The 19,504-nt window shown below is 43.0% G+C and overlaps 1 protein-coding gene across 1 annotated transcript in view; it reads right to left on the reverse strand.

The window, feature by feature from the left end:
* The window catches only part of BRF1 (BRF1 RNA polymerase III transcription initiation factor subunit), a 219,934-nt gene extending 200,481 nt beyond the window's left edge, over positions 1-19,453 (reverse strand). The window contains exon 1 of the mRNA XM_024194413.3: positions 19,214-19,453. Coding sequence (XP_024050181.2) covers positions 19,214-19,400 — 187 coding nt within the window. The 5' untranslated portion in view covers positions 19,401-19,453. The remainder of the gene's footprint in view (positions 1-19,213) is intronic.
* Between the last annotated feature and the right edge of the window lie 51 nt (positions 19,454-19,504).

Raw genomic sequence — 19,504 nt, forward strand, 5'->3', positions numbered from 1 at the left:
CTTCAGCCCTGGAGCACTCACGGAGTCAGCGCCTATGCATGGAGCCATATTGATCTCTTACCATTTTTCCTATCTTTCCTTCATATTGGAATAGTTGGCTGTTGTGCATTAATATTGTCTCCTTGAGAAACTGTCAGATCTCCTGAGCTTCTTTCTCCCTTAGATTTTCTTCCCATGAGACTTTATCTGCCAGTTCTCTGAATTTGTTAAATTCTGCTTTTTTGAAGTCCATTTTCCTTATTCTGTTGCTCTCACGCTTTCCTTTCCTTAGAATCATTAAATCTATGAATCCATGGTCACTGTCACCTCAATTGCCTTCCCACTCTCAGCTTCACAACCAATTCCTCCATGCTAGTCAGAATCAAGTCTAAAATGACAGTCCCCCTGGTTCTTCCACTTTCTGAAACAAAAAGCTGTCCCAAGAACTTATTGGAAATTTTGTGTTTTGCCAGATTACTTTTCCAAACGATTCTGGGTAATTAAATTTCCCCAGTTACTACCAGTTATGCAGAAATTTCACCTCTTTCTCTTCCTTTAAAGCTTCCCCATCTTGTGTTACACATCAAGATATACACACTGTATATAAAGGTCACTTCTTTTATATGTGATGATATGCCCAGCTCCTACTGAGCTGAAATGGGAACAACACACGTATCTGAATGAAGAATTTGGCTCTGAACATAGGTAGAAAAATAGTTATGTGCTCATACGGTTTAAATGTAAAGTCTAATTTTACAATCAGCTAAACTGCATAAAGTTTCACTAACCATCTTCATAGACTGAATAACAAAAATAATGCAGTGTCGCAGCTGGATAGTTAAAAACTCCACAGAAAGTCAGTAAAGTCAGCCATACTGCAAATGCTGTATGTTTATGGTATACACTTAAAGACAAACAATAATATTAAGCTCATAAAAATAGCAACCACTACACAAGACCAAATTAACATTCTATTTTAATTCTAATTTTTACATTTCTTGACTCTTTTCAATTTTTAACTATGCAGCTTTAACAATGAACTAACAAACTCTTTTCTTTGTTTGTTTTAAAATTTTAATTTCCAAGATTTACCAGAAATATAACCCAGAGCTATTTCAGGGCTTACAAGCAGAGCCTGTTATGTTCCTTGATCTATGGAGTGCAGATGCAGCCCTGCAGAACTTAGGAACGCCACAAGAGAGGGCTGCAGCCTGGGCAAGTCCCCTGTGAGTACTTCCATCACTCTGTGCAACACATCTCTTCTGAAATGAGCACTTCACAACTCTACCAAGACATCTACTAAATATTCCCAGTACCATTCAAACTCTCAGCTTTATTCAATCAAAACCTTCCTCTCTTCCCAGGTTCAGGGTTAGTCTGTGATGGTTAGCTACAAATGCTGGGTAAAGGGAGGTGTGTGGAGATGCACCGCCCCAGAAGCATTTAGGAATTGTACTGCAGGCAAAAATCTTTCCTCAGGCCACTCCCTGCATGCAATCAGATGCACATTTTGCACATGCTGTTGGGATGGCCCAGAATACCCCAAGACACCTGCCCCTACTACACAGACAGCCATGCCTCTGCTTCTTCCCTCCCACCTTTTCAGCATCATGCTCCCCAAGGAGCAACAGGAGCAAGCAGTCTATGCATTCTGGGGCTATTGAGAGTGGCCCAGCATGGCAACCCAAGCAGGACAAAAATGGGGGTGGGAGCAAGCAGTGTTTCTTGCCTATCTCTCCACCCATGTGTGGTCAAAGAAGGACCACGCACAGTCTACACAGTTTCAGCCAAAACATTAATTTTCCAAAATTAATGAGTTAGTGAAAAGAGGGGGTTATAATGGAGGCTTTCTTGCAGCTTTAACTACAGAATAGCTGTTGCTTGATGGGGCCACTATAGTTAACACATGGCCAGCACTGTACGTTTATGAAAGAAAACACTCTACTAAAAACTAGGGGAAAAAAGCTATATTTTAATATCCTCTCTCTGCAGATGCAGAATAAAACTTGTAAAGAATACGGAATGTACCAAATCAACTGTGTCATAACCCAGGGCTTTTACTAACTAGACTGGGAGATTTAATATAAAAAATTAATGAGCTTTCCATTAAAGTTAGACCATGAAACCCAAAAGCAGTGTAGGTCAATGTTCCATTGCAATTCACGTCTGCAACAGCTGAGGATTTAATAGTTTTGACTGCACAGAAATCTTTAATCAAAGTCTATAAATGAAAGACTTCTGTTCTTATATTCTCCCATAGGCCAATTTTACAGACAAGTGAACAGATCTTCACACACTGTAATCTACTAAAATGCTTACGATGAATAAACTCAGCAGAGACATGTTTTCCAGTCTAGACCACTCTAGCTGCACCCGACCCCTCAAAAAGATCAGCTCACTTTCAAAACCACCCCACCACAGGGATAAATATACTGCCCTCTTTCCACGATTTTCCAGTCTGAACATCATACAAAAATCTATGTGGATCTAACACAATGTGAAGGATTCAGCATTTTCATAGCTGCCAACAATATACTCTGCAGTACTTCAAGCAAGCATTTGTTGCTGTCATAAAGATAGCACATACAGGAAGACATGCGCTGCCAGGAAGAATCACCCACTAAGTCTGATGCAAGATTGCCACCTTGAGGAATCCAGGAGATAAGCATAAGGGGAAAGTTATTATTCATAAGTTTCTAAAACTTGCATTTTTTACTTATGTCCCAGACAGATACCTCCATACCATAAGAATAAATAGAGTCTTTGCTCTCTCCTCCTATCACCACCATTATATCTATGGATGAATTTGGTACTCAGGAAAGTGAAAAACTAACAGATCTGGCTAAAGCCAGGCAAAATATGGGCATGTGTTGTTCAAGCTGCCCAATAAGGGTCTGCCAGTCCAGTAGGGTTGCCAACTTTCTAATCGCACAAAACCAAAAACCCCTTCCCCGAGGCCACGCCCCCGCTCACTCCTTCCTCCCTCCCACCATTGCTCACTCTCCCCCACCCTCACTCACTTTCACCGAGCTGGGGCAGGAGACTTGGGTGCAGGAGGGGAGTATGGGCTCTGAGTTGGGGGTGCAGGCTCTGGGTGGGGCCAGAAATGAGGGGTTTGGGGTGCAGGAGGGGGCTCCAGACTGGGGCCAAGGGGTTCAGAGTGGGGGACGGGTGCGGACTCCAGTTGAGGGTGCAGGCTCTGGGGTGAAGGGGGGAAGCTCCAAGCTGGGGCAGGGGGTTGGGGTGGGAGTGTGGGCTCCAGGAGGGAGTTTGGGTGTGGGAGGGGACTACAGGCTTGGGCAGGGGGTTGGGGTGCAGGAGGCAGCTCAGGACAGGGGCAGGGAGTTGAGGTGCAGGGTCCCGGTGGCGCTTACCGCGCTATACATTCCCAGGAAGCGGCCGCCAGGTCCCTTCAGACCCTAGGCGCATGAGCAGCCACGGAGGCTCTGCGTGCTACCCTCGTGCCCACAGGTGCTGCCCCTGCAGCTCCCATTGATCATGGTTCCCAGCCAATGGGAGCTGCGGAATCGACACTTGGGCGGGGGCAGCGTGCGGAGCCTCCCTGGCCGCCCATGCGCCTAGGGTCCACAAGGATCTGGCGGCTGCTTCTGGGAACCACATGGAGCTAGGTCAGGCAGGGAGCCTGCCATAGCCCCAGACCCGCGCTGCGCTGTTGACCAGACTTTTAACAGCCCGGTCAACAGTACTGACTGGGGCTGCCAGGGTCCCTTTTTGACCGGGTGTTCTGGTCGAAAACCGGACACCTTGCAACTCTACAATCCAGTACACTCCTAACCCACATCTCCCTCTGTTTTGGAACCTTAACTATGGCCTCACCTCTTTTATGGCTCAAAGTTAATATTACATGGTGTCAGTCTGTGTACTAGCCTTTCACCTCTGGGGACCCGGATCACAAAGAACAGCAATTTTGGTAGCACTATCCTTGTACACAGTTTTGCCCATCAGGTAAAATAAAAATAAAAAAGCTGTAGAATCTACTCAAGAGTGAGAGGTCAGGATTGAGGTGCATTGGGAGATGGGAAAACTTGTGAACAATTAATGGCTCAAATTAATAACACTGATATGATCTTGACTTTATAAACATAGTAACACAACACAAACCTTTAGCAACATTTGTGGGGTAATTTGCCATGGACAAAAATAAAGTTAATATCGATACAAAACATTTTATTCTGCCAATAATCATAATTGTCTCAATAGCGAGCAATGTACTTCTGCATTTTGCCTACTTATCATGGTGGATAAAAATCGTGATTTTTTTTTTAAGATAAAAATAATTTAAATAAAACTGTTCGATAATTTAAAGCAGATTTATTAATTTGCATATGGCTAGTTCTTTACTTTCCCCCCCATTTTCTAGTCTTAAATTGCTAACATGGATTTTTTATGTATTTCTTTAATTAGTTTTCTAGTTGTTAGAATTTCAGATTTTACACACAGACTACTTCTACTAAGAAGTTTCACACTTAAAATGATTTTCTATCCCAAAATAAAAGACAAAGTCCAAGGCATAATTAACATATTTACTGTTACATGCATCTGACGAAGTGGGTATTCACCCACAAAAGCTTATGCGCCAATACGTCTGTTAGTCTATAAGGTGCCACAGGACTCTTTGTTGATATTTACTGTGTGAACACTCCAAATTCAAAAACACAATATTTATAAACAAATAGCCAAAACTACACTTGCAACCAACCTCACCTTCCAATATATTGAACTTTCACAAGTCAAGAAAGCTGAAATGCTTTGACCAGGCTATATTTCTTCAATCAGGTTTTGCAGGGGACTTGTGTTCCTAAGCCGCCTAAATACCTATTTATGAGTTTAGGAACCTACTTTCGGGCTCCAATTTTTGAAAAAAAACTGCATAAAAAGTTCACAACTTTGTTAATCTATTGAAAGTCTAAATAACTTCACATTGTTTAACACTAAATCAGTTTCATTTTGATTATATGCCACTAAATTTTTAATAAAAAACAATTTTAGTTCCTGATGCTGCAGGCACTTCTGCACGTTATAGTCCTACTGAAGTCAATGGAACTACTCATAGCTTCCAAGGCCAGAAGGGACCTCTGGGATCATCTAGTATGACCTCCTCTGTATAACACAGACCACAGAAATAATTCCCCCAAATAATTCCTATTTAAACTAAGCACATCTTTTAGAAAAACATCCAGTTCTGATTTAAAAATTGCCAGTGATAGGAAATTTTTAAATTTCCGACCCTTGGAAAATTGTTAATTACCCTCACTGTTAAAAATGTATGCATTTCCAGTGTGAATTTGTCTAGCTTCATCTTCCAGCCATTAGATCTTGTTATACCTCTCTCTGCAAGACTGACGAGAGACCTTTATCAAATATTTGATCCTCACTGACTGATCAAGTCACCCTTTAACCTTCTTTCTGTTAAACTAAATAGATATCGCTTCTTGAATCTCTCACTGTAAGACTCTTCTCTGAACCCTCTCCATTTTATCAACATCTTTCTTGAATTGTGGGCACCAGAACTGAACACAGTATTCCAGCAGTGACTGCACCAGTGCCAAATACAAAGACAAAATAACTTTTCTACTCCTACTCGAGATTCCCCTGTTTATGCATCCAAGGATCACATTAGGCTCTTTGGCCACACAGCTGCACTGGGAGCTCATGTTCATCTGATTACCTACCACAACCCTCCAAATCTTTTTCAGAGTCACTTCTTCCCAGGATAGAGCCCCCCATCCCATAAGTACGGTCTACATTCTTTGTTCCTAATGTATGTACATTTATATTTGCTCATATTAAAACACAGATCTTGTTTGCGTATGCCCAACCTACAAAGCAATCCAGGTTGCTCTGTAGCAGTGACCTGTCCTCGTCATTATTTACTACTCCACCAATTTTTGGTCATCTGCAAACTTACGATGGTTTTATGTTTTTTTCCATATCATTAATAAAATGTTAAATAGAGTAGGGTCCAGAACCAATCATTCCAGGACCCAACTAGAAATACCTTATTAAATTTTATTCAATTTTTTTATTCAAAATGTTGTGTGACAGTAAATCAAACAGCTCACAAAAGGTGCAGTATATTTAGAATACACTTACCTTTCTCGACCAAAGTTATAAACTCACCATTCGTGTGAATAAAGTTACATACTTGCAGGATCAGAGCCTTAATTTTTCAATATATTCCCCCTACAAGCAATTGTGTAAAATACAAATAAGATGCCCTATCACTAGTGACCTTTTAAAAAAAAAAAAAAAGTATTCATAATTTAGTTTTAGTACTTGTAATCTAAAATTGCCATAGCACAAATTTTCAAATTAGCTTTTACAAATCTTCAACCTGATTTAAATGATTTTTAATCATGATTTAAATCACTCTACCCTGTTAACCAATATAGATGTATCACATTATCAATATGTATTATTGATATCGCACATATTAATATGCATTAAGAACACAACATCTAAATGACATTATATTGTATGTGTATATATTTGTAGAAGTGACATGGCCTGTATTGGCCTACGTGTTTCTATAATCCTGTTCGTCAATGCTGAGTATCCCATAACACTTGGCAAAGCTGAAGTCAGTCAGCCTTGCCATTAGGAAACAGGAACCTTGTCAAAGGCAAAATACATTAATGTTCTGTGGTAGCAAAGGAGGTTGCTGCACAGACCAGTACCTGGAATGCTAGTATCTGAAACAAAGATAAGGGAGGTACTGAACAATTAAGGAACAGGTACGAACTAGTGGGCAGGATTATAGTGACATGTAAAGAGTTTTGTAACTTGTAAAATCATCCTATAAATACACTGGGTTCCCCCAAATATGATAGACAATGTGTCGCCCCTATGATGAAGTGTCACCATTTCATTGTGATTATGGATAATAATGCAGGTGGCATCCATCTCCTCTAAAAGCATCCACTGCCACCGTCACCCAAGGATAATTACCCGCCCTGAGGAGTGTGGCACCCCTGCCTTGAATTCGGAATGTGTTCCAGGTGGGCTGCCTACCAAGGTTGAAGAGCTTTGCCTATCCTCAGCATTCTGGTTTCTCTAAAAGAAACCCCCACTTTTAGTAGAAAAATTTACAATGCATGAAGGCAACTGATAGGGAGTTTGGCTGTCGGAGGAGGCTGATTTCACCAGCCATTGGGGCATTTTATAGGAATTGGGATATCGTCCACTACCCAACCCCATCCACAACAGCCTTTAATAGCCCCAAACACAGAAGGGGTTTGTTAAAAATTAGGGTTACTCTCTGACATTGTGTCCTGATGACTGTGAACAGACAAAGGTAACAAAACAGGTTTCTTCTATATAAAGGGAAAAGAGAATATGGTGGCAGATGTCCTGTTCAGGAGAAAGGGCTCTGACCTGCTGCCTCTGTCAGCCAGTGGCTCACCCTCCAGCAGCTTTATAAGGGGAAGGTGTTACCCTAAAACTGTGCCAGAGAGCAAGGGGCTCCTTGGACCAGGTAATGAGTTTCAGCTGGCCGGACCAATTCAATGTACCCCAACTCACTATGGTTACAATCAGTATCTCAGGGGCAGGCAACCTATGACACGCGTGCCGCCTTCGGCACGCGAGCTGATTTTCAGTGGCACTCACACTGCCCGGGTCCTGGCCACCGCTCTGGGGGGCTCTGCATTTTAATTTAATTTTAAATGAAGCTTCTTAAGCATTTTAAAAACCTTATTTAACTTTACATACAACAATAGTTTAGTTATATATATTATAGACTTATAGAAAGAGACCTTCTAAAAATATTAAAATGTATTACTGGCACACGAAACCTTAAATCAGAGTGAATAAATGAAGACTCAGCACACCACTTCTGAAAGGTTGCTGACACCTGCAGTATCTAAACAGTGTCATGTAACATCATCGGAAAACTAATAATTCACTAATCGTTAACATTCTTGTGTGATATGTGTACGCAATGTGTACTAAGAGTTATGGATATATGCTGGAATGATGACTAAAATGTGTTTAAGCCAGGCACATCGGGGGAGTTGGTAAAAGGGTCTGCCCTAGACAAAGGAATGTGTATTTGCTTCTCTGACCAACCCAGTTGTTAGGCAGAGAAAATGAAGGTCCACTTACATATTAGGTGAACAAACTATCAAGCTAACAAACAGGAGGAGACAGCTTCCAGCAAGGAAGAGAGACTTTTTCTGGGCATGAAGACAGAGGGGCTAAACTTCAAGTGATAAGCAATTGAATCAACTGAATGTATACAATATTACTGTATTATAAGTTTATTGAGTGAGATATTTTATAAAAGCCTATGATACACTGGTGATTAATATTATCATAAAATCAATGTATTAACACTATAGAAGGAATTATGGATACTCATTAATATTACACTTTATGGTCTGTGTCCATACAAAGGAAGAACAGGTCTCTTCCAACCAGAAGGGAATGTCACAACTATTTACCTGTCTTCTATATAAATTAAGCATGGTGGAATCAAAGCAATGGAAGCCCCATTTACATACAGGTGGACGGGCAGACCACAGGAAGGGAAAAACAGCATGTCATCCTGCCTCTTGAAACAAGGTCATTGAACTTTGAAAGATATAAGCAAAGACAGAAACCATCTTTGGAATCCATTGCTAGATAGACACAAGGGAGAGAAACTCCTACAAGCCAAGAAAGATGGCTCCTTCAATTAAGGGGGAACTGAAGTCTCTGGAAACTGAATATAGGTGAGAAACCTGCTCAGGCAAAGACCTTTCACCTAGAAAGACAAGGGAAAATCAGCCCCTTGTGCTTTTGGGGAAGGTCTTGACTGAGAGAAAGTCAGCCATGGCTGAAAAGAAGAAAGATTGGTAAGAAATCTACCTTGAACAAAGACGGTAGCTTGTTAAGTCTCAGCCACTAGAAAGCATATTTTGCTTTGTTTTACTTGTAACTCTTTCTATCTTCATTCCTTATACTTGAGCTCACTTAATCCTATGTATATTTTGTTAACAAATTTGTTTTGTTTTTACTATAAGCCAAACTCAGTGCCGTGTTTGGACGGAAGGGTTTCCGCCAGTTAAGTTAATAAGCTGCAATGTGCTTTTGTCCCCTATAGGAGCAATAAACCTTATTATTTCTCTAAGTAGTTCAGGTGTGGGCTGGACACTTCAGGGCACACAGTTTTGGGGAAATTCAGGACTGGAAGTATGTTCCTGGCTGTAATCGAGGTGGAAGCCAGAGTGGGGCTGCAGACAGGCTGCTGGAGTCAGAGCTGCTTAAGCAGGGCTGTCTAGCACACAGACACTCAGGGTGTGAACTGCATGCGAGTGACAGCAGCAAAGCATTGTAAGGCACTCAGGGTTGCAGGGCAAGTGGTGACACAACCCCTTACTGGTCTTGATTTCATCCAGCATGCCATGACACATCCCAAAGCCTCCTGGCTGCTATGAGGCAAGGATTCTCTGCTACTGTACACCTTTCTGAGTCTTCTGGCAGCTGTGATGGGTGTGTATCTCCATTACTCTACCCCAGGATTTTTGAACACTTCTCCTGTGATTCTCTCTAGCACCTGTCTCTGCTGAGGTTCACACATGCTTCCCAAACTGCTGCAGAATGAAAATGTCTTGATTCTTGTTAGTTTCAGTACCAGTCACAGAAACTGAAAAGAAGCAGTGATAACAGTTAATCACTTCATTTTCACTCTGCTGCATCCTATAAAACAGCATTGTATTGGTTTAACCATAATTTCCACTTGGAAGGTTATTTCTGTAACCATTAGGGCTAGAAATTTACTATTCTTTAAAATGAAAACTTAGATTATTCAGAAGATAACAGTCACTTGCTCAGTAAATTTCCTACTCACCCCAAGTGAGTTAATTTTGTCAAGCCCAGATAAAACTTTTACAGAACTTGGAAAAGGGTTGTCTCTCTTTGGGGAATCAGAGGGAAAGAATATAAACTAATAAAAATGAGCATCTTTCTATAAATCATTGAGTAAAATCTTCAGTAACTGTGCAAAATTAAACAAGGCTTCTGTAAAGTTCAAAGTATCAAATTATATTTAGGTTTTCACTACAGAGCTAACTGCAAACTTCCTGATCATCTTTTCTAAACACCAAAGTAGAGCACTTAACCTTCCTTACAGCATATCCAGTGAACTTTCTAAAGTCCATGGTAAATTTCCAGCCTCCTTTCACATGGTTCACTCCCTGATAGTACTCTGTACAGACTGCGGTCATGCTGCTGCTTCTCTCAACACAGAACAAGTATTTCAAATGAACTTTAACTGGTGGGTGGGTGAGAATGTGGGCAAGAGAGAGAGTAAAAGATCTCCTTGCTCTCGCTTGCAAATAGAGAGAATTTTAAAATGCCCTTCTAGGATCCAAGACAATACACAAACTTACTATTGCTTGTTTTGCTGTCCTCTCGTGCCTTGTTTTCTCAGTTATGTTTTCAAACCTGCTTATGCTGACTCTTAAGCTTAACAGTACTCTTCTTAGCTGAAATTCTTTTCCTTTCCTTTGGTTAGTAACTAAACTAAAGCTTCACATCACAGCTTCTTTTTTAACTAAAAAAATTGTACACACAATGGACCAAAATCTCACCCAAATATAAAATCCTTCAAATGTAATCAGGGTTGCTACATATTTTTTCTCAAAAGAAATTAATTTTATTATGATGCTGTGTCTGTGTTATGACATCCAAAATAATTCAGAATTGTAATTGTTCTGAAAACAACTGAATTTTGAGAAGAGAGGCAACTTTAGTGGTCGTCTTAACTCCCGCTTAAGATCCGTGAACTGCAAACACAGAAAAAGATCGAGGTTCAGAAATAGGTAGGTGAACAATTTGGGTAAGACCAATTGGGTAAGCCCATTGAGAACAGAGATGGATTACAGAAAGAGGATCAATAAAAGGAAGAGACCACCTAGTCTTGCTCTCTTTGCAAGAAGAACCTGGTCTGGGAGCCCAGCTGCAGAAGGGTCAGCCTCCTAGCAACACAACGGACACAGCTGATCCTGGAAGGAGCTGCCTGACTGATTGCACTTCCTGATTGGTGGAGGGGAGGAGCTAGCTACCACTTGACCCAGCAGTAACCAGAGCTCATTGGCTGCTCAGTGTGTTCCATACCTGCAGCTGTACTTGGTCCTGCTTCCTGTGCCTGCCCAGCCTGTTCCGGCCCTTCTCCGTTCTTGATGCCTCTGATTTCTGACCACATCTTCGGCACACATATGGGCTCTGGCATTTGTCTTCTGATTCATGGCTTTGACCCTCAGCTCTGCTCCTGACCAGGCCCCTGGGAGTCCCGTGGTCCTGATTCTTGACTCTAGCTTGGCTCTGCTCTAACCTCCAACCTGGCCATCTCCATGGTTTCAACCATTAGGCATGACTGCCCACATCCCAGTTACTAACACTCTGAACTATCAGAGCTCAGCTATCTTTTTCCCTTAGTTTCCCTTATTTATTTTTTCTGTCAAACTCAAGGGTCGTACTTATGAAAGCGGACAGTTTCTCCCAGCAACTACCACAAGACTATGGGATTCCCTTCCAGATGTAATAGGAAATGCAAAGTCTCACTTCTCTCTTGCACACCCCACGTGAATGCAATGACAAGAAGCTACAGAGACCACAGTCTACCTTTGGTTAGTTGATGAAAGACTGAAATGGCTGCCAAATGCACCTGGATGGAGTTAATCTTTAAATTACACTCAGTTAGATAAAGAACGTACTCAAGTAATTTTTATGCAGGACAAGAAATAGGGTCTTCTTGGACCCTATCGCATGACATGACAATCACTCAGAGTTGTATATCTTTCCGGAAGATGGCTTCCGGGATTTCAGGAGAACATGACTGTGATTAATCTCTGAGCAAAAGTATTGCCAAGCTTAAAATGAACAAAGGTATTGTCAGTGTTAGGCCTCAAACTTCCGCTTTGCAAAGGTAAAAAGGACACGCTTTGCAGAGGTGAAGAGGGCATGCTTTGCAGAGGTAAGCTAAGACTTGTGGTCAAAACGCACTGCAACCAGATAACACATTCTAACTCCTATAAAAGGAAATAAGTTGTGGCCCCAGGCACAGCTTGTCTAACCCACAATTAAAACAACTGGCTACAAGAAAATAAGTAAGTATAAATTATATGGTCAAAGCAACACAAGGAGATAAGCAAGCATAAATTATACAGCCAAGGTGACAACGCTAACCACATAAAGATTTGGCTGACCCTAATTGGTCGGTCTGTTTTAAGACATAGCGGACAGATCAGATAAAAGTACGAAGGCACGGGACTATTTGTGTGTTTCGGTCATAAGAGAAACCTGACCCACACCCCCTGAACTGAAGGGATGTGCACTTCACGACGATCTGTACCTGACCAGTGCAGAAAACGGCCAATTGAAGGGTAACATATTTTGGGGCAAATGCAGGGTAAGGTCATGGAGTAAAGAAGTCTGGTTGCTCGGGCAGAATTGATCTCAAGTTGTATCAATACTATCGAGTTAAGAATAGTAGTAAATAGCTAATGAATAATAACTTTACATGTACTTGTGCTTCAGTATAACTTGCCATTTATATTAATCCTTATTCGGTGCTGGTCTTTAATCTTGCTTTTCTTATTTTGTCTGTGTTGCCTTTATAGTCGAAAGTCATTAAAAACCTTTTTTGAGGAATAATCAGTAGTTTTAATTTTTCTTATAAGGGCACCACTCAACCTCATTACATCCGTGTTGGGTGGTGGGAAGTAGTGATCACCCAGGGCCCTATTAGGGTCCTGACGCATGCCTCCCTCTTCCTTTATCTCCACAATGACCTACCTGCTCAGAGACACCAGGTCAGCAACTTGTCCAAGACAGGACTCCCAGGTTCTAGATGTGATCTGAGACTCTCAGCCTGATGAGATTAACCTTGGCCATTTGCAACAGAATGGAGAACCGCAATTATGTGCCAGCAAGGAGCTATTAAGACCATGTAATCTTCTTTTTCCAGAGCCTTGCTAAGATCTTTGCTATCAAAAGGACTGGAAGAAAGGGACATGACATAGCCTCATTTTCAAGTGAATGGAAAGGCATCCCTAGCAGTCTTTTCTCAGTACCAGGAACAGAAGACCAGTAGCTGCTTGTCAGGTGAGTGGTGAAAATATCCACCTCTAGTGTCTTCCACTGTAGGAAGAGCTAATCTGTGACTCCCTGATCCAGAGATCACTCAAAAATATCTATTATGGATTAATTTAGTCTGCAATCTCATTCTCCTCTTCTACCAAGACCATGGCAACTAAAAATATTATCACTATTGCTATTGGACAGACCTCACGTCCATCCCCACAGGGCTTCCCAACAGAGGAAGTATGACCTGGTGCCTTCCTGCTTATTTATATAAACAGTGGCCTCTTTGTTTGTTTGAACTACCTTTGGGGAAGATTTGGTAGACCACATTACAGCATGTTGCAGATGCAAACTGGTAAAACCATCATCCAACTGCATCTCTGCACTACAGCTCAAAATGTTGGGGCACAGTACCAAAGGTCTAGCCAGTCTTCCCTCTGATCACAATTGCCTTCACCAACAAGCTCTTGTTGGGATTTAGCCAGTGGCAACCTCAGTGGAAGATGTATTTTTTTTCTTGACCACCTTCAAGACAAGGACAGCTGCATGAAGGGTCTCCCACATTTCCCTCAGCTCCCCCAAAATAGGGTGCAAGAACACAGCAACTTTAATACCCAGGAGGTCCTGACATGGGCACCTTGCAATTTGACTCCACTGGATTCCTGGACCGGTTTAAATTCAAGATTGGTTGAAGCTATTGAACAGCCTCTGTAAAAAAGTGGGAAAAGTAGGGCCGTTCTCTGCAGAATCACGGCCTTGGTGCTTCTTTCTAGTAGAAAAATACTTCAGCCTCAGAAAAGTCCTACAACTCACTCAAATCCAAATAATAGTCTACCAGCCTCATTCTCAGCATGCCCACAATCAAGTGTTTGAAACTGTCTAAATCAAGCGTTCTCACAAAAAAATTTTGGTGGCCTCAGACTGCGGCCACCAACTCTTGCTGGTGGCCATTCTGACAATTTTTTCTAAAATACTTAATTAACTTTAGGAAAAACAAATAAACATGCACACACACAGGTCCAAATCATCATAATTTATTTATGTCTGGGGGTTATTTCAGACTCAATAATAAAAATAATGGACAGTTGTCTCTATTCTTTACTGGACCTAAACAGAATAGAAACACAAATGAGTTCTCCTCAATGGAACTCAACTACCTTTGAAACACCAAATTTCCTAACCCCATGCAAATCTAAGCGCCACAAGACCAGCTTCCTGATGAACCAGAGCTCTCTGACTTCAGGCACCAAGTCCCTGAATGCATCATGGAGCTGATGTGTGGCACAGCTCTCGGCTTCACCGGCCAGATCTATACTGACACACTGGCACCAAGTCAGAGGGATCAGCATTCGTAGCAGACACAGGCTTTCGCTTTAAGGGTTTACCCTTGGAAGCATCCTGCACCAATCTCATGCCAGCCTTAGGCCAGATCTACATTATAAACTTACACTGGTATAACTAAATCGCTCAGGGGTGTGAAAAATCCACAGCTCGGAGCAATGCAGTTATACCGACCTAACTGCCAGTGTAGACAGCAATGTCGACGGGAGGGCTTCTCTCGTCAACACAGCTACCACCTTTCGTGGAAGTGGATTAACTACGCCAATAGGCAAGGCTCTCCTGTCAGCACACTAAGGTCTTCACTGAAGCACTGCAGCATTTTAAGTGTAGACTTGCCCTTAAAAGGAGTAAGATTGAGATAACATTTGCAGATGTATCCAGCAGCCCTGCAGATCATGGTCAATTCCAAGGCAGACAATGTAGCAAATACCACCACACAGGTGGCTGGGAACACGTTACCTTGACTCAATGCTCTCTATACTGGTTCCCCACTGAACAGAGTCCAGTTCGTGTTTGCTGTGTTGATCTTTAAAGCCCTGAATGGAGTTAGACCTAACTACCTGAGTTCACGGTCCTCTCTCTGTCTGTGACCATAACCTCCCACATGTGCTATACTCCAATGGAAAAAACAAAACTGTTAATCAATAAGGGGTACGATAAATCCTTATCACCAGTGTTATCCACACAAGAGGGAACTATCTGTGATGTGTTAAGTATGAAGAAAAAGCACCTGATATGACAGGTATGCCATATGTTCCCTAAATGACATTTGACAATGCAAGGATTCACATTCAAAATAAGGGGATCTCATAACTGCCTGAGACAATTTTCATAAGAGGCAGACCAAGACTATGGAACTCAATGCCAGTGAAATAGAAAATGACTACTAAGGCTACATCTACACTAAGCACCTTACAGCAGCACAGCTGTACCGCTGCAATAGCACCGCTGTAAGGTCTCCTATAAGAACTCTCCCACTGGCATAATTAAACCACCCCCAACAAACATCAGTAGCTATGTCAGCAGGAGACACTCTCCTGCCGACAGAGAGCTGTCCACACCAGCGCTTTTGGTGGTGAAACTTATGTCGTCGGGGGGGGGTGTTTTTTCACAAATCCGACCAACAAAGTTTTGCAGATAAAAGTGCTTGAGTAGACAAAGCCTTAGTTTGCTAAATTTGGAGCTTAAATGCAAAACCCACCTCTTCCACGATGCTTCCCCACAATAATACCCTGCACTTTCATAAGTACACCTCTACCTCGATATAATGCTTCCTCGGGAGCCAAAAAATCTTACCGCGTTATAGGTGAAACCGCGCTATATCGAACTTGCTTTGATCCGCAGGAGTGCGCAGCCCCACCCCCCCGGAGCACTGCTTTACCGCGTTATATCAGAATTCATGTTATATTGGGTCACGTTTTATCGAGGTAGAGGTGTATGTAGAAAAAAAATTAAAGCCTAGCCTGTATCTTGCTGGTTGGGAAGGAAGAAATAGTTGCCATGTTCAGTCATGGGAGGCACTCTGATACTACAGTGATGTAAGAACAAAGACACATGGTCATCTTCACATAGGTGACTGGGGGAAGCAAGCCATGTGCTCACTAATGTAGTACAATTTTATTCAATTCTTTAATTTATTCTTTTAATCTTTTATGACTCTGGTTCTGCAGTCAGAACTCAAGTCAAAGTTACACTGACTTCCAGGAGAGTTGGGACAAGTGGGGATTGCAGTCCTGAGACCCGATTTTCAGCTCACGTGATGTAATTCCTTCCATCAGATCCTGAGACCAGAATCATCAGGAAAAGGGTCTGGACAGTAATCAGTTCTTCCCTGTAAGACTATCAGATCCAGACAGTCCACCACTCTTCTCCCAGCACAACACATGCAGTTGTTCCTACCAGGCTATTTCCAGCCATCCCAGGGTGGGAGGGCAGGAGGGCAAGAAGCAACCAGTGATAGAGCATCACAGGCTCTGAGATTTACCATTTATTTGGGGGGTAAGCAGGTAGCTTTGTCTAGTTAATGTATTTGATATTTTGCTGACATTAGAATGAAATCGTATATCTGATTTTCTTCTTTCAGGTGTCTGGAAACTGCTGTTGAAACAGTTCCTTGAAACACCAGTAATTTAAGTAATTTTTATAACAATGTTCTTCTGCCGTGTTTCTCCAATAGAGTTGAGACCAGCGCAGCAAATGTCTCAACTATGCTTAGCCCTGAAAGAACAGGGGATGGGAAATGTTCTCAGCAGACTTAAGACTAAGGAAAGGCCTCTATTGCTCTCAAACCTGATAAATGGGGGAAGAAAACAGTGCATCATGCTGACCAATATTGTCTGATTGTTTCTTTGTACTCCCATCTCTTTGTATCCAGCTGTCTTATACTTAGACTGTAAGTATACAAAGTAAGCCTCTTTGGGGCAGGGACTTGCTGTGTTTGTACAGCACCTAGCATACTGGGCTCCTAGGCACTATGGTAATAAAAATAATTAATAATAAAATAGAGAGAATCCATAATAAGTTGCACCAGTTCAGCTAGAGTGGCACAAAAGATTTCATCCCAAGTGCTGGAGCCAATCATCATGGGGTCATGATGGGAAAGTACTGCGTGCAGACAGGGTGTTCCACTCAAGTTTGCAGCCAATGCCTTTCCATCTAACATAGACAGGGCCTACTTGCCTGACCTAAAGCACTTTTTAAATAAAATTTAGTTATAACACCAATCATACCAAACTATGTTATAACATGGCCAGGTGGGCCACAAACATTTTACAGTGCTTGTTAGACTTGTTTTTTTTATGCTGTAAATGGGACATTAAGTGTGTAGAGAATGGACTGGCTAACAGTATCACAGGCACTTAGGGCTAAATCCACAAAGGGCCTTAGGCATTGAAACACTCAGCATTGCAACACCCAATTTTTAGGTACCTTGCCACTCAGTGGAATCCACAGCCCTGAATTAGGTGGCTAAGCTCCTCATAAAACGCATGGGGAGAATTAGGCACCTAATAATGTAATTCACCAAAGCCAGCAAACTAAGAGGGTAGGCGACAAGGCTAGCCAGTAGGAAATGCCATGAAGACAGTTTGCCCTAAGCCCTGCTCCTCAAAAGGTATTTAGGTAACTAAGTTTGGGCTGGCGGAAAGCACTTCCCTCCACTCAGAATTCAGTTTGTGAATGCTCTCCTGGAATCAGGTGCTACTATTAGCCTATTCGTTAGGATACTTACCTAGGATGTGGGAGACCTAGGTTCAATTCTCCCCTCTCCCTCATGTGGAGCAGGGATATGAACCTGGCTCTTCCAGGAGACTGCCTTAACCATTGGAGTATTCTGGGACAGGTCTCTCAATCTCTCCTACCCAAGCTGCACTATGCTGTATAAAAATATTCACTGAGACAGAGTGAGAATGACTCTATAGTCCAGTGGTTAGGGCACTCTCCTGAGACAGGGGAGATTTAAGTTCAAATCCCTTCTCCACATCAAGCAGGGGTGCTGAACTCTCTCTCATCCTGGGTGAGTGCCCTTAACTAATGGACTAAAAGTTTAAAAGGGGTGGGACACAAACCTCCTTCCATTTTGTCAGGTTTCAGAGTAGCAGCCGTGTTAGTCTGTATCGGCAAAAAGAACAGGAGTACTTGTGGCACCTTAGAGACTAACAAATTTATTAGAGCATAAGCTTTTGTGGGCTACAACCCACTTCTTCTGATGCATATAGAGTGAAACATATATTGAGGAGATATATATACACACATATACTTAATTGGCCTCTCAGAGTTGGTAAGACAACTCCCACCTGTTCATGCTCTCTGTATGTGTGTATATATATCTCCTCAATATATGTTTCACTCTATATGTATCCGAAGAAGTGGGTTGTAGCCCACGAAAGCTTATGCTCTAATAAATTTGTTAGTCTCTAAGGTGCCACAAGTACTCCTGTTCTTCCATTTTGTGTGCGTTTAGGAATGCTCTGAGAATGCCTATCAGACAGGTCCTTAAACTGAGGGCTGTGTGCATGCTCACTTTTGGAAACTTTGGGTGCATCTTCACAGCAGAGTTAGCTCAAGTTATCTGCATCATCCGACCTGCAAATGTAAGCTAACCGTTGTAGTGGAGACAAACCCTTAGGCACCTAAGAGACTTTAAAAGGGGAAATGTAGGAACCTACAGAGTTAGGTGGCAGCTGAGCTGGGGTTTTGAGAAGCTCAGTGGCACTTAAAGTGTCAGTTAGGTACCTATGTCCTTTTGTGCATCTAGCCCTTAGACCCCAAATCCTGCAACTGAATCCACATGGACGTAGGGGTCTGCCCACATGGCTCCAATTGCAGGATCAGGACCTTTGTTTACATCACTGCTTGATAAAATATTTGAAAGCCGCCCTTCAGTTATATCAAGGGACGGACAACAAAGACTGGAAAAGAGATATTCACTTGTCTCCAGCTGCTCAAGAGTTCCCCAGCCCAAGTTTTACTCTTGAAAGTAAACGCACCAAACACAAAATCTCACCCAATACAAACCAGACGGCTGGGGGGGGGGGTCACAATTCAGACACAATTACTGACCTGTTCACCTGTCAGAAAACCTGTCAGATGCCTTTTGCGCAGGATAACGAGCGAGCTCTCCCCTGCATGCTGTCCCTAAAGCAGTGTGCTGATGGGGGGGGGGGGAGCAGTGCTGGACGATACCCCAGGCCGGTGGGTGAATAGGGAGGGCTGCCCCCACCGCTATAGGGAAAGCGTTGCCCGTCCTGGAGCCCCCAGCCATGGAGAGACTGGGGGCCCCCCACCCCGTCCCCCTTCCCCCGCTCACCGTCCAAAGACACGAACTGCCCCACGGCCGAGGAGCCGCCGCCGCTGTTCTCCACGAACTGCACCTCGGAGACGATGATGTTGTCCTCGAGCACCGAGCCGCAGCCCGTACACACCGCGTCCCCCCGCGCCGCGTCCACCTCGATCTCCGAGCCGCCGCACACGGCGCACACCCGCCCGCCCGGCATGGTGCCCCGCGGGAGCCGGGCCTCTGCCCGCGCCGCCTCGCTCGCTAGCTCGGCTCGCGCGCCGCCGCCGCAACCGTCTCCTCCACCTCCCCGGGCCGGGCGCC

This window comes from Terrapene carolina, unplaced genomic scaffold, assembly GCF_002925995.2.
Source record: "Terrapene carolina triunguis isolate 2854851 unplaced genomic scaffold, T_m_triunguis-2.0 Scaffold189, whole genome shotgun sequence".
In the NCBI taxonomy this organism is placed as follows: domain Eukaryota; kingdom Metazoa; phylum Chordata; order Testudines; family Emydidae; genus Terrapene; species Terrapene triunguis.